Source organism: Prosopis cineraria, unplaced genomic scaffold (assembly GCF_029017545.1).
Source record: "Prosopis cineraria cultivar Desert tree isolate PC_DT_omini unplaced genomic scaffold, ASM2901754v1 PC10, whole genome shotgun sequence".
Taxonomy (NCBI): domain Eukaryota; kingdom Viridiplantae; phylum Streptophyta; class Magnoliopsida; order Fabales; family Fabaceae; genus Prosopis; species Prosopis cineraria.
The window spans coordinates 33,559,081-33,574,496 of NW_026555341.1; the positions used below are offsets into that span (position 1 = coordinate 33,559,081).

The following is a 15,416-nucleotide window of genomic DNA, read 5'->3' on the forward strand; positions in this document are numbered from 1 at the left end:
TTATAAGTGATTTAGAAACAAGATGAAACAAGTCTAAGAGAAAATTCAAATGCTTACTCCCTCCGTTAAAAAATATAAGATATTTTTTGAGAAATTTGATGTTAAAAATATAAGGCATTTTTACTCTTTTGAGGTGAAACTATTATCTTTTTTTAAAAAAGTGTCCCTATTAATGGATGACTTTATATTTATTGTAAGGTATTTAATAAAGATAAATATAAAAAAATAGGATTAGTTTGAAAGTAGGTAACTACTTTATTGAGAGATAAGATTTAATTAAAAATATTTTATATTTTTTAACAAAGATAGTATAATACAAAATGAAATTGGAATAATTACAGCTTGTTTTCCAATTTCACTCTTTATATATTTATTATTATATAAACTTCTAAACAAAAATTTATTATAATCATCAATTATAAAGTTATAATAAAAAATAAAATTTAAAACATATTTTTTTTACAATTTTAAAATTATAGCTAATATTTTTTAATAAACATAAAGTTTTTCGTCTTACATCAAAGGGAGTGCCAAATTTTATTAGAATGGTTTCCCACCTTCGAAGTTGGAACCGCCAGTATCACACTGTCACCCATCAGACTCATCTTTATTCATTTAATTCAGACAGCCTAAAATGTTAAAAAAAAAATACTTAGGAAGAATTTCAATAAACCACGTAGGATTTAATTTCAAATGAAAATTAATAGAGTATAACTTAAACATACATTGCTAGATAAAGGAAATGAATTGAAAATATATTGTATTAGGAAATGATCAAAACACATTTATTTTTAAAAATATAAAGTAAAATTATTAAAATTCTAATTTAACTTATTATTTTACAAATACGTGAATTTTAATTGATTAGCAAAACTTGCTAATAATACCTTTGACATAGTTAATTTTATAAACTTATTACAAGTGAACTTGTTAATATCTTAATATAACTTTCGTTCTAGTAAATACCTATATGAGAATGAAAACCATTTAAGAGTACCTTCTTGATATTAAATTTCGCTGACTTGTTAACACTATGAAACATACTTGGCAATACTGGTTAAAAAATGAAGGTATTGTATCAAAAAGAAATAATAGTATGTTTGAATTAATTTAGATTTAAATTTAAATCAAATTTTTCATTGAGATACACAAAAATTTATGATCCAAATCCATTAAAAATTATAACTTATTTATGATTTCAAATTTTCTTTATATAATAATCATTTGAAATTTTAATCACTCCAAACATTTTATTGTATTTATATTTTTATTATTGATATTTCTATGACTTTAATATATTTTTTTCATCTCTTATCCATTAAAAAATAAAAATAAACTTATTATTTTTAATTTTTTATTTTCATTTTAAATTTCAGTTCATCTCTCTTTTTCATTTAAATTCTTTTAAATGACCTAAATAAGGAATTTTAAATGTGAGATTTAAAATGTAAGATTTTAAATTTAAAATTTAAATTCAAATTCATCAATTTAAACACCACCTAATAATATTTTAGTCATTTCTCATCAAAATATTTTCAAAATAGTCCCTTATTTCAGGTTCTCTTAATCTTGATTTGAAATTAAACCTCTGCACAGATCATTTACTGAAATTCTCCCCATTATTTATAATTTATATTATACCTAATTTATAGCCTTAACATGATATCAAATTTCGATTTATTTTTTATATCCAAAAATCATATATATTAAATGAGATTTGATTGTTAGTTTTATTTTTTATAATGTAATTACTAATTATTTAAAACCGTACATTTTAATTTTTCTTAATTATATATTAAAAGAATAAAAAAATACTTCTGCATCATATTATACAACGAATAAAATATTAGTGGGCATGGATATAAAAATATAATGTACTAACAAGTTACGGCTAAAAGAAGATAATATCTTGCATAGAAAACATAAATGGCAAAAAATGACAAATATAAAAAAAGACAATAAAAGAAATAACGATAGAAAAAGAAAGGGGTGAGAGACCGTGAGCTTCAAGTTTGAACTTATCTGATGAGATGAGAATGAGGAGTAAAGTGGTATGAGCTGGTGCTGAAGAAAATCGATGACGCCTGTCACGGCTACAGCCACCCCACAGTGTAAAGTAAAAGCTAATCAAAACCAGACCTAGAATATTCATCTCCTCTCTCTCTCTCTCTCTCTCTCTCAGAAAATTATTAGTATTATTTTAAAAAATCCATCAAAGATTCGTTTTGTACGCGACGCCCCGACCTTGATATTTTCCCGAGTTCTTCTTCTTTACCCTCATAATATTCTCTCTCTCTTTTGTTCAAATTTTTTTTTTCTCGTTTTTTTATTTTAATTTAATTGATTGGCTTCCCTTCGATTACAAGTTTATTATTATTCCCAATTTTGATTCTACTTAGATCCCCTAATATTCTTTCTCTTTGCTTGTTCTTAAGTGGGTCGGATCTACCTATGCTTGCACAAAACGCCATTCTTATTTATTCCTTCTTCTTCCTTCTCGCCCTGATTTTCCTCCAAAACCACTTCTGATCCCTTGAGTTTGGACTTTTCTTTTCATTTCTCTCGAGAAAGAGACAGAGAAAAAGAATGCAGCGTCAGAAAATGGGGTTTCGAGAATACATCGAAGCATTAGTAGAAGAACGCCGGAAAATTCAGATGTTCTCTAGGGAGCTTCCGCTTTCACTCGAGCTTGTCTCGCAAGGTATATATATAGACCATCGTTTCTGGATTTTCCATGGCTGATTCTCGTTTTGGTTTTGATTTTGATTCTGAGTTTTGTTTTGTTTGTTTGTTTTTTTTTTTTTTTGGGGCAGCCATTGAAGCTTACAGGCAACAACTATCTGGAACCATGGAGTATAATTTTCAGGGACAATCGGATTGTTCGGAGCAGACGTCAATGGAAGAAGGTCCTGTTCTTGAAGAATTCATTCCCATTAAGAAAAGGTCTTCCCCTGATTGTGACGAGGAGGAGGATGAAGATGAACAACACTCGCATAAGCCGAAGATCTTCAAGGATAACAATAAGAACTCTGATAAGAGAAAATCCGACTGGCTCAGATCCGTCCAGCTCTGGAACCCAGATCCCCCAACCAAAGAGGTATTATTCTAGAATTTTCCTTTTAACGGAAAATAAAATCTCCGATGGACGAGATAATTCCGGTGTTTGAGGTGAGTCTGGGAAGTGAAGTGAATTGAATCTCTGTTTTGTGCAGGATTTGCCCAGAAAAGCTACGGTGCTGGAAGTGAAGAGAAATGGAGGTGCGTTCCAGCCATTTCAGAGGGAAGACATTCCTGGAAAGAGTAACAATAACAACACATCGGCTGGTAAATCCGGGTCTCCGCCTCCGGTGGTGGCCGCAATGAGCTCCACCGCCGGCGGGGGCAGCAGCAAGAGATCGGAGGAGAAAGATGGGCAGGGTCAGAGGAAGCAACGGCGGTGCTGGTCACCTGAACTACATAAACGCTTCTTACAAGCCCTTCAACAGCTAGGCGGCCCAGATTGTGCGTTTTGTTGTTGTTGTTGTTGTTGTTGTTGTTATCATCATCATCTTAGTCACTTCGTATTACCCAAATTATCAGTTTTCTTATCGTATGCCCCCCAAAAACACGTTAATTCATGTTTTCTGGCCGTGTTTGTTTCAGCTGCAACTCCGAAGCAGATCAGAGAGCTCATGAAGGTCGATGGCCTCACAAATGATGAAGTCAAAAGCCACCTGCAGGTTCGTAATCGTAATCTAACTCTAAGGACATATTTGAATTTCAGTAGAGTAAAATTGATTATCCCATTAGAGTTTCAAATAGTTTTGGTCACAGTGAAATTTCAGAGCCTAAACAAAGTTTATGAAAAACGGACTTTTGAGGAATGATAATTGATCATTGATTACAAGCAAAGACGGATTTACTTTTTTTTTGGGAGGGGGGGGGGGGGAAGGGCCCCATGGATCACACAGCCTTTGGTAGAAGTTTTATTTTTTTCTTTGCAAAATAATTTAAACTAGATTTTAGCCCCCGCATTTCTTGTTCTATTTTCAGTTTGGCCACCCCAATCATGAAAGTCTAGATCCGTCCCTGAATTTCCAAGGGTATCCAAACACACCCTTCAATCCATATCATTGGTCAATTTCTTTAGTTTATCTATGTTAATTTATATCTTTACATTTAAAGATGCTGTGTATGAATCTGAATGTATTTCATGTTGATTGTGTTCAGAAATTCCGGTTGCATACAAGAAGACCAAGTCCGATGATTCACAACAATGCTAATCCACAAACAGCTCCTTTTGTTCTTGTTGGGAACATTTTTATGCAACCTCCAGAATATGCTGCAACATCAGGTGAGGTGAACACGGCTGGAATTTATGCTCCGGTGGCGGCTCCTCCCCCGCAAGTGGCGGTTCCTCCCATGCCGGGGGCAGGTCCGGCGTTTGTTAAGAAGGCGAAGGTCAAGCAATTGGAGCAGGGTGAACAGTCACATTCAGATGAAGAGAGGGTGAATCACAGTGAAGGAGCTGTTCATTCTAATTCTTCTCCTGATTCGTCATCTTCCACACACACCACCACCTCTACTTCTCGTGGATATTAGGTTTGGGATGAAGATACTGTGCAGGAAAATAAATAAACAAAAAAAGAATCAATTTTTGTAATCAGAAAATTGTAGTAGAGAACTCCATGTGGGATACTCTCTTTTGGGTTGGTTTCTTTATCGTCTTGTTTCTTCTTGTGGGGTTTAAATTATAGAGGTGAAAATACAGGTGACAGTTTTGTTGTGGGATGTGTAATGTACGTAAATTAGAATACTTCATCAGATCTTTGATAAATCTTTTGGCAATTCTAACTGTTCTCTCTTCTCCTTTTTGTATTGTGTTGGGTCGTTTATTTGTTTATTTATTTTTATATGATTAGCATTATTCAATTTAATAATAAATTATTTGTTTATTTATTTTTCTTATTTCAATTCAGTTTTTCGTTAATCTACTACTGAAACTTCAAGCTGAGCTGCTGCTTTCTTTTCATGTATTGCGAACGATTAAGTAGCATTTAGATCAATTCATGCACAGTGAAAAATAACTAAGCGCGCGATGACAAATTTGGTAAAACACAGTAAGTCGACGAGTTTGAGTTCTTCTGTCTATGTACTTTTTCTTTAATTCGACTTATTATTATTATTATCATTATTATTATTATTATTATTATTATTTCTTTTTACATCAAGTCAAACTCACCCACGCTTTAACATTTTCCAGCACACGAGTGACTAGCAAGGCAAAAATAGAAGGGGGATGACAACAAAATATCATTAAAATAATAGCTTATCTCAAACGAGGACCACAAAATGTTCTAATTATTTTGAAATTACTTAGGACTTTTTCGGGATTAAAATTTTCATGAAATGACAATATTGTCCTTTCTCTCTCCTGTTGAGCTCTGCACCTGTAGAGAAATGGTGGATCTGAAAGGAGGTATTTGATTGCCATTAGAGGGGCTTGGAGTTGCTCCTTTAAAACCCATCATTTCTCTGCAAATGTAGAGGTCAATTGGGGGAGGACAACATTGTCATTTCATGAAAAAAATTTAATCCTAGAAAAGTCCAAAGGCACTTCAAAATAATTAGAGCATTTTGTGCTCCTGAATTGAGATATGCATGTTTTAGTAGTATTTTATTGTCATTTTTTTAAAATAAAAATGGAGAATTGATGGCATGATTTATTGCTGTGTGCATTGATGAAGAGAAACTTATAGCATTTATCTCTCTCCTAATTTCATGCAAAATTATTTCAGAAAAGTCATGCTTTTCTTAAGACTAAAACTAGAACAATTGTTGTCCTTGATTTCGATTAGAAGAAAATTAAATTAAACAAGAAAACCATATTGTAGAAAAATTAAAAAAAATATAGTAAAGAAAACTCCATAAGTTATGAATATTATCATTATTACGAGGATGTTTATTAATTCATCATATCTTTTTATATGTCTATTATTTCATAATATCTCCTACTATTATCAATTTGTATATTTTTTATAAGATTTCAGTTGTATACCTTTGCTTATAAATATACAGAAGATATCTCAATTATATTCTATATACTGAAGTAAGAAAATGCTCACTTCTCTCATTCTCTCCTTCTAGTATTGTTATTTTTTTATTTTCTTTCCATCAAAACCAAGTCTTATTATTATTAAAAATGGAAAATATGTGAAAAATATTGATAAATCACGTTGGATTAAAGGTGAAATAATTGGTGGATTCAAATAATGAAGTGGAATTAAAGTAGGTGGGGGCAGGCAGGGGAATCTTGAGGGGGAATCCAAGAATATCCGAAGAGAATATACAACGCACCAAAAACGCATGTGTTGATTGGATGCAATGAACAAGACAAACAATAAGTTGCTCCCTACATTATCATTCTTTAATACTTATATAAAATATTTTTAATTAAATTATATAAATTAATAAAAGTTAATTATTTAATTAAAAGTATAATAATATTTTAATTTGTCTCTAATTATTATAAATAAAAAAATAATTTTTTTAAAGTAAATTAATTAGAGTACCTATATTTTTTTCTTTTCAATTTAATAAGAGTATAATAGGTCATTTATTAAAAAAATGTTAATAATTTTTTATATTTAAAAATAATTTCTTTTTAAAAAAATGTCTTATGTATAGGAATGAAGGGAGTATGTGTCTCCCTCACCTCCTCTCTTGATATGAGGCAATGACCACCTGCCCAAATTAGCTAGTACTCTTTTTTATGTATTACTTCTATCCAAATTATATTTTATTTATTTTTATTTATAATTTATTTTCATCATGTGTTTCTAAAATAAAAAAATTTAAAAATTAATAATTATGTCTAAAATTTCAATAAATTTTTAAATTTATTTCTATTAAATATACATAACTTGAAAATAAAATACTTAAATATTTAATAACTTTTCATGCATTTAATAGTGGCAAAAGGATAAAGATAGGCACAAAAATTATAAAAGAATCAAAATAAATATTCTTTTTCTTTTCTTTTTTGATAGTGTGGAGGTATTTTTTTTATTAAAAGTAATTCGAGATATGGTCAGGCATGGCATCTTTTCTAGTGTGGAGTCGAGTAAATAAGATATGCTCTATTTATAATCATGCTTGTGTTTGTTAAAAAGATTTTAAAATGGATTATTATTTTTTAATTATATAATAAATTGAATTTTTTTCCATGATAGTATCTTTACATAATATTTACTCAATTAATAAGCCTCATTCATTGCAACCAAGTCCTGCTAAAATAAAATACCGATAATATCTCCAATATTTGGATAATTATAAATAATGATTAATATATATATATATATATATATCTAATTATAATAATTTTTAACTACAAAAGGTAATTTTTAAGAAAATATATTTAAAAAAAGTGGGACCAGTCAGAATTTTTTTTGGGGCCAAAGGGACCGGTCAGAATTTAAACGTTATAGTTATAAAAGAAAAGTACTCTCACACATGCCATTAAAGTTTTGTTTGTGTTTCTGCAACCTCATAATTTCTTTTGTCGTTGCTTTTTTCTTTCCTCGTTTTCATTGAAAAAAAATTAAAATCTCAAAATCTCAAAATTACATTCCATGCATTTACAATGAATCCCTATCTTTTCTTGGCCTGATATTGATAGTCTTCAGTATATGTATTGTATTTATGTGCGTATAGAATAAAATTAAAAGATTATTTGGAGTTTGGATCCTATTTGAGAGGACTGTTAAAATTTGATTCGATTGCTAATTGCCATAATAAAAATAAATGTTTTAAGAAGTTGGAAGATTTCTTAGAATCTTCTACATGAACTTGTTTCAAGGCACAACTCAGACCGCAGAGAATGGTTCCCAGAAATTTCTCTTGTCTTTACTCGACCTCCACGTGATAAACGAATTAATATATTATGATAAACTTGTTCATTTCTTCAGAAAAAGCACCAATGGCGTATTCGACTATTTATATATCTATATCTATAAGAAATATTTAAATAAATTGAGTGCCTCATATTTTTATAATCTGTTCAATTAAAAACTTTAAGTAATTTAATTAAAATGTCATATGATATTTTTTAAATTAATTTTATTTTTATAACAAATTACATATTTGATTTCTTGCTTTTTCTATCTCTATTATCACTAATATTAGAATTAATTTATATTTAATATTATTTAAATGCTATATTTTTATTGAACAAACAGGTCTATCTAAATATTTCTCCTATATCTACATTTATATATATATATATATATATATTGTGATTATTACAAACGGCATGACCTATCTTAAACTCTATTCAAATCATATGAATATATAACGTTAATTAATTTACTTTTTCACTCAAAGGTAGAATATTTTAAAATCAATAGAATTTACATATTTTTTTCGTTAAAAAATATAAGATATTTTTTAAGAAGTTGGATGTTAAAAAATTTACGATATTTTTAATCTTTCGAGGTATAATTATTACATTTTTTCAAAAGTACCTATATTGATAGTGACTTTATATTTATTATAAGGTATTATAAATATAAAAAAATAGAGTTAATATAAAAGTAGGTAACTATTTTATTGGGGTGAAATTCAGTTAAAAATATCTTATATTTTTGAACGGAAGGAATAGTCTATTTTATATTGAAATTAAAAATAACTACTTATAAATTATTAATAGTAAAACTAATTTCTTACATTTCACATAATTAAATTTATTTCCTTTCAAATCCTTTAAGCATCATTCCTAAGTTCAATTTTGGAGATATATATGGAAATTATTGTTTGAAAAAATGGCAACACTTTAAATAATACTCAAATTTTTAAGAGATTAATCTAATATCTGTCAGCTATCATTGTGGAAATACCGTGGAAGCCAAAAAAAAAAAAACATTATACTTCCTTGTTTATTAGTATACATAATTTAAGAAATCATCATAGTTTACATTGGTAAGATATATTTCTTATCCTCTATATTTTCCTTTCATTAATAAAAAATAATAAAAATTTTAGTTTCTTAAGTTTACATTAATTATTGATTTAATTCTTAAAATTTATTTTATATCAACTCAATTTATTAAGTTTGTGATGAAATTTGAGATTATAGTTAATTAGGATAATTAAAATTTAAGACATTAAAATTATTCTTTAAGAATATTTAAATAAAGATATTTATTTATTAGAATCATTATTATCTTAGATCTTGAATTAGATTTGGAATCATATTTTAATTATTATTATTATTATTATTATTTTATTCTATAACGTTAGGTTTTTATTTATATTCAGTTTTTAATTAACATTAACATTGAATGGAGTTTTTGCCTGTGCTGTTTCTCTCTTCTCCTATTCTCTTCCCTCTCTTCTCCTCTCCTTGTTTCACATCAGCTTGCGTCAGCCATCAATCTTCAAAAGGAAAAAAATAATAAGAACAAGAAAATAAGAAAATAAGTGAAAGGCAATAATATATAAGAAATAAATTTAATTTATTCTCATTTCACCACATACATATATTAAATAATAATATATTTTACATATTAGATTAATTTAAAAAAAATTATATTTCAAAATGTAAAAAATTATTTTGACTTGAAAAAAATATAAAAAACTAGGTTAATAAAAATTAAATTTAATAAACTAAAAATTTGATTATCGCAAATACACCAAATACAGAGCGTAGAGACAAGTACAGAATGGTACATTCATTGCAAGTAATTCATATTTCAATATACAAAGAACCCGTCATATCTATATGATGACAGCGTGTGCGTACAAAACACGCTCTTCGGTCTTTGTCTGATCGTACACAATGTAATGCCGCTTTCAAATTACAATTTTATTAATTCCACCATATTTTCTTAATCTGTTGTTTCATTATGAGAATAATATTTATCCGTATCCAAATTCTGGAGCCTTGGCCACCGTTAAATTTATTTATAATTTCATTTTATTCATAATTTAAATTTAAATACTTTAACTTGATTTAGTAGAACATGCAATTTTTATTTTTTTATTTATAAATAAAAGGAGAGAGACATGTTTATCTTTTTGTTTATTCATTTTTTTGTTTATTTACAAACGTCTATTACTTTATTTATCGATTTTTAACCAATTTCAAACCGAGTTAACATCATCATTTTTATTTTCAAGGATCTAAGAAGACTTTTATTTTTTGTAGAGGTGTACCTTGTATATTATATTTCTTTTCAATTCATGAAGACTCAATTAATTTTCAAAGTCAACAATATGGCTAAGTTCTCTCGGTTAATCAATAGATTCTCTTTTGAAAATTCTTGATAATAATTTTCAAAGTGACAATTATTTTTAAATAGAGGAAGACTAAACTAAAGGAAACTGAAATTTATTGGAAATTGCACGATGGGGTTCAATTTCTAGACTTGATGCAGTGCTCAAGAGGCCACTTGTTATAATATACTACTTCTAGTTGAAAGTGCCTTTCGTGTAAGGTTCTAAAAAACATGAATTAATTATTTTTGCCAACCGAAAAAATATTAATTAAGAAAAAGGCTATTAATGGCATGCTAGTTTTTTATTTTTACTTTTGTTTTCAAAAACTGCTTTGTGGTATAATTTTTAAAATTATTTTTCAAAGTAAAATAAAAAGAAAATCGGCTTGGTTGTGTTAATATAAAAAAAATTAGAATTAAAAAAATTAGGCAAAAGTGATGGTCACCCACCGGTAATAGTGATAATTTATGTTAATTATCAGTTAAGATAACTGTAATTTTTAATATTCAATTGTAGCTTAAAAATAAAAAAAATGAAATGAAAATAGTTTTAAGAAATTTCTATTTTTTAACAATATAAAATGAGAATAATTTTCAAAACAATTAGATTCAAAATACTCATATAAACAAGTTTTTAAATTTTTTATTTTAAAAACAAATTCTTTTTTTCCAAATAGACCCTAAATTGTTTAGGTTATAGAGAGATCTAATGGCATTTGACTAAAATGCATATATTCTCATATTAAGAAATTATTTCTAACAAGCCGAGAAACTTTCAAGTGCGCACCAAGGTATTTTTGTGATGCTCACCTCTCTCTGGTTTAGTAATTCTGGATTTTTAAGAGTAAACTAATTTCTTTTTTTTCCTAAAATGCCCATGAAAGTATTTTAAAATCACTTACCTTCTTTCATTAATTTGACCCATTTCTCATGCATTTAAGAAGGGCGTCATTGCAAAAAAAGAAGAAGGGAGAATATCAATCAAGGATACTAGAAGAAATTTAATTTTTAAAAGGATTTTCAACAAGTAACTATTAACAAATTAAGAAGTAAAATTGTTTTATCAAGTATCTGATCTGTTCAGCATCCTTGTAAGATATTAATTTTTTTTAGAAATCTTTCGTTAATATTTTCCAATTAAAATATGATCAACCTAATATTTTCTCATTATAAATATGCATTAGGTAAAAGATGCCTTATATTTAAAATGGAAGGCGTATCACTCTAGAAAATTTAGATTTGTTAAAAAAAAAAAAAATCTCACTTTAGGTTATTCGTGCAAAAGACTCTCATGATAGAGTTAGGCATAAAAATTTTCAACGAGAGACATAAATTCAAATTTGAAGTTAGGTGAAGCTCCATTAACTGACCAACGACTAAAATGCTTTTCATGTGATTCGCTTACATCTATTTTCTACCCTTCTTCAATTGTTGAATCTCCAGACATTATATATATATATATATATATATATTTACCATGCTTCAGCATTCAAGAATACTAAAAAAAAATTAAGGTATACTACAACTTTTAGTTCTCTAAATTTATCTCCATTATTAATTTAGTCACTTAAGTTTAATTTTTATTGACTTACTTTCTTATGTTTTCTTAAATTATCAAGTGAATACTTTAAGGTTGCGTTTGAATGGATGAATTTGAATTAGAAATTTAAATTTAAAATCTCATATTTAAAATTTATATATTCTATATTATTTATTGGGATGATATAAAAAATTAAATTATTATATTAAAATATTTTGTTTGGATCTTAAGTAAAATTTTAAATTTTAAATTCTATGGTTGAATTTAAAAACAACTCAAACAACATTGGTGGTTCGATCCTAGTCAATGTCGATAGTTAACTTTCATCCGGACCTAACTGCAGGCACCTACCAGTATCGAATGACAGGCTTCCACTAAGATCGTACCACTAGTGACAATTAGGACCAGACAGCCAACTTGCATCGGGACTAGGCCATTAGCACCGATCGAGGCCTAACGGCTGGAGCTAACTAAAATCAGACGACTAACTTCAACCAAAATCGGATTGATAGCGCCGACCAGGACAGGAGTGTAAGGGACAACCGAAACCAAATTGCCAACTTTCACTGAGATCAAATTGCTTGCGCTAAACGGGATTGGACAATCGACTTCCATTGAGACCTAACTGCTAGCATCAACTAGGACTAAAGTGTAGATGACAACTAGGATCGAACGATCGACTTCCACTGAGACCAAATTGCCGGCACTAAAGAGGATAAGATCGTCGCCGCCAACTAAGACAAGACTATTGGCGCCAATCAAAACTAGATAGCAATCTATTCACAATCGAGTTCATTAGTCATCAGATCTAAGTCGGAAGTGGCTGTTCAATTCCAATCAATGATGGCGATCTAGTCCTGGTCAAGGTTACCAGTCTGGTCCCAATTAAAGTCGTCGATCCCAATCATGTTGGAATTCAATCATTCGATCTCAATCGCGGATGGCTATCTAGTCTCAATTAGCACCATCAATCTTATCCTGGTTAGTGTTGATGATTAGGTCCTAATGGAAGTCGGTAGTTTGGTCCTGGTCATCACCTATACTCCGCTCCCAGTCGGCACTATCAATTTAGTCCTAATCGAAGTCGACTGACTGGTCCCAATTGTTGCCTGCACTCCAATCCTAGTTGTCACAGATGGCTTGGTCTTGGTGGAAGTCAGTTGTCAATTCCCCATTGGCATGGTGGTTCAATCTCGATGAAAGTCGACAATTCAGTCCTGGTTGGGTTTAACATTGCCGATAGGCCAATCAAATTACAAAGAGATTGATATAGAATTTGAAATAATATGGATTTATAAAGGATTTTAAATTACAAAAAAATTGAGGTAGAACTTAGACTTAAATTTGAGTCAAATCCAAATCTATTCGTTTTTAATTACCCAAACAATAAATTTGGCTCAAATTCAAATCCTTATGCATCCAAACATAACATAAACTTAAAACACTAATTGACTCTCAAAGTAATCTAATTTTTTAAGTATATGTATTGATGACTTTATATGTGCGTGTAGTTAAATGAAAGCATATTAAACATCAAATCAGTTTAATTTTTATTAATACAATTCTTTACCCATATTTTGTTCTCTTGTTTTTCAAAATTTTAAAGTTTATTTTTTCTAACTAAATAACAAACAAGTTTTAACAGTGTTATCTTTTTTAAACTATGAGGACCAAATAGATAATTGAGATACACTTAAGGGGTTGAATCGATAAAAATTAAATTAGAGGGACTAAATCAATAATTAAGATAAATTTGAGAGCCAAATCAATATTATTGTGGTTTTTCAAAAGTATATATAATAAATAAATCACTTTATATTTATTTTAAAGTGAAATATTTTATTAAATAAAAATAAATATGTGAAAATAATATTAATTTAGAAATAATTAATTACTTTATTAGAATATGCAATATTCCATCCAATGGCGTGATTTCTAAATAAAATTAAATTATAGACAGGACAAGTAACTAAAAAGAGACGGAAAAAGTAAAGGATATTAAAATGAATCAAGTTGTCTTTTAATTGTCAAACATCCTCTTGCACAAGAAAAGTGTTAATGGACCTGACCATTTATTTTCAACCAATATGGTCAAAACTTTCAATTACCAAATCTCTCAAATTATATTGCGTGTTAGGTATGGAAGCTTTAATTCTATTTTAATAATAGGATATTCTGTTTTCGTTCTTGTCGTGTCCCATGCATTCCAATGCAAATTATTACTCCTTATCTTAATATACGGAGAAAATTAATATATTCAATGATCAATGACTTAGCTCAAGCATGTAACATTTAGGTCAAAATACCTTAGAATTCCCGATTCACAATTATTTACAATAATCAGAGTTTATCCCAATTTTACAAGACTTCTACGGTCTATGTCTCGTGGAAGTTATCAGTAATTATACAAAACTTGTATTATTGAAACATTAAAAACAATATTTTTTTTATTTTAAATTATAGGACACTTTTAAATAAAATTACATATATTAATAAAATTTATTAAATATACTTTATAATCTTATTTTTTAAAATAAAAATATAAACTTTTAAAAATGTCATTAATTTAATATGACATTTATGAGACAATATTAAAGAGAGAGAATATAATAAAAAAGTAATATTAAAAAAGATTATTAATAAAATTTTATTTTTATTAAAGTATCTTATATTTTAGAATGTTAAATTTCTTTTAAAAATGTTTTATAACGGAGCAAGTATTATTTCTTTAAAGATGATAGTGATTCTTTTTTCAAAAAAAAGGTGCTAAAAACTTTAATACATACTTCCTTGGTTTAAAAATATGAAGCACTTTTAATGGAATTAGATTCTAATAAATTAATTAATTATTTTTAAATTAATATTAGCTTTTAATATTTATCCTTATTTAATAGGTGTCACTTAAAGTTGACATGAGTGGTTTATGTATTAAATATATATTTTTGAAAAAATTCAATACTTACAAATTAAAAAATTTAAAATACTTTATATTTTTGAATATATAATCTAAAGAAACACTTCATATATATTGAACGGATGGAGTAGAAATAATTATGATTTTTAGAGTATTTTAGTAGAATTTTTTAAAGATAGGTTGTAATTATATGTATTTTTCCTTAATGTGTCATTATTCTCCAGAGTTAGGTAAATTCATAATCTATAAGTATAAATCATGATAGAAAAATTAAACCAATGAGAAACAACCGTACAATCATCAATCATGAAATGATAAATTAATTTTCAGTAGATTCTATTTCTCATATGATTATTTTTATTCAAGTAACGGAATTTTTTATGTCCATCATATTATTTTATTTAACTATTCCTCTCTTTCAATTGGAAGATAACAAAAATTATCGACACTCACAGCTGTCCGTGGATAATATTCTCTCTATCACATGGATAAACCATGTATATCCTCTCTAATTAATTTATCAATGCAAGTTTTTTATAATTTAATTGATTAATGTCAACTCCAAGCTATATATATATATATATATATATAAGAAAGTGATATTATCCAAAAAACGTGATCTAAAGACTTGACCAATTATTCTTTAATTTCCTAGTGGATCACTTTGTCCCTCAATTCCATTTAACGTACAAATGATATTGTATTCTTA

The 15,416-nt window shown here is 27.9% G+C and overlaps 1 protein-coding gene across 1 annotated transcript; it reads left to right on the forward strand.

Moving 5' to 3' along the window:
- The first annotated feature begins 2,323 nt into the window (after window positions 1-2,323).
- Window positions 2,324-4,850, forward strand: LOC129323067 (transcription factor HHO3). The gene is made up of 5 exons (XM_054969618.1): window positions 2,324-2,701; window positions 2,814-3,097; window positions 3,213-3,501; window positions 3,643-3,719; window positions 4,210-4,850. The coding sequence occupies exons 1-5, from the start codon at window positions 2,587-2,589 to the stop codon at window positions 4,579-4,581; spliced, it is 1,137 nt and encodes a 378-aa protein (XP_054825593.1). The 5' UTR covers window positions 2,324-2,586; the 3' UTR covers window positions 4,582-4,850.
- The last annotated feature ends 10,566 nt before the right edge of the window (window positions 4,851-15,416 follow it).

Bases quoted from the DNA above. Each gene is read 5' to 3' on its own strand.
- LOC129323067 (XM_054969618.1), top strand. From the start codon at position 2,587: ATGCAGCGTCAGAAAATGGGGTTTCGAGAATACATCGAAGCATTAGTA. The intron at 2,702-2,813 runs GTATATATATAG...TTTTTGGGGCAG, and splicing joins ACTCGAGCTTGTCTCGCAAG to CCATTGAAGCTTACAGGCAA. The intron at 3,720-4,209 runs GTTCGTAATCGT...GATTGTGTTCAG, and splicing joins AAGTCAAAAGCCACCTGCAG to AAATTCCGGTTGCATACAAG.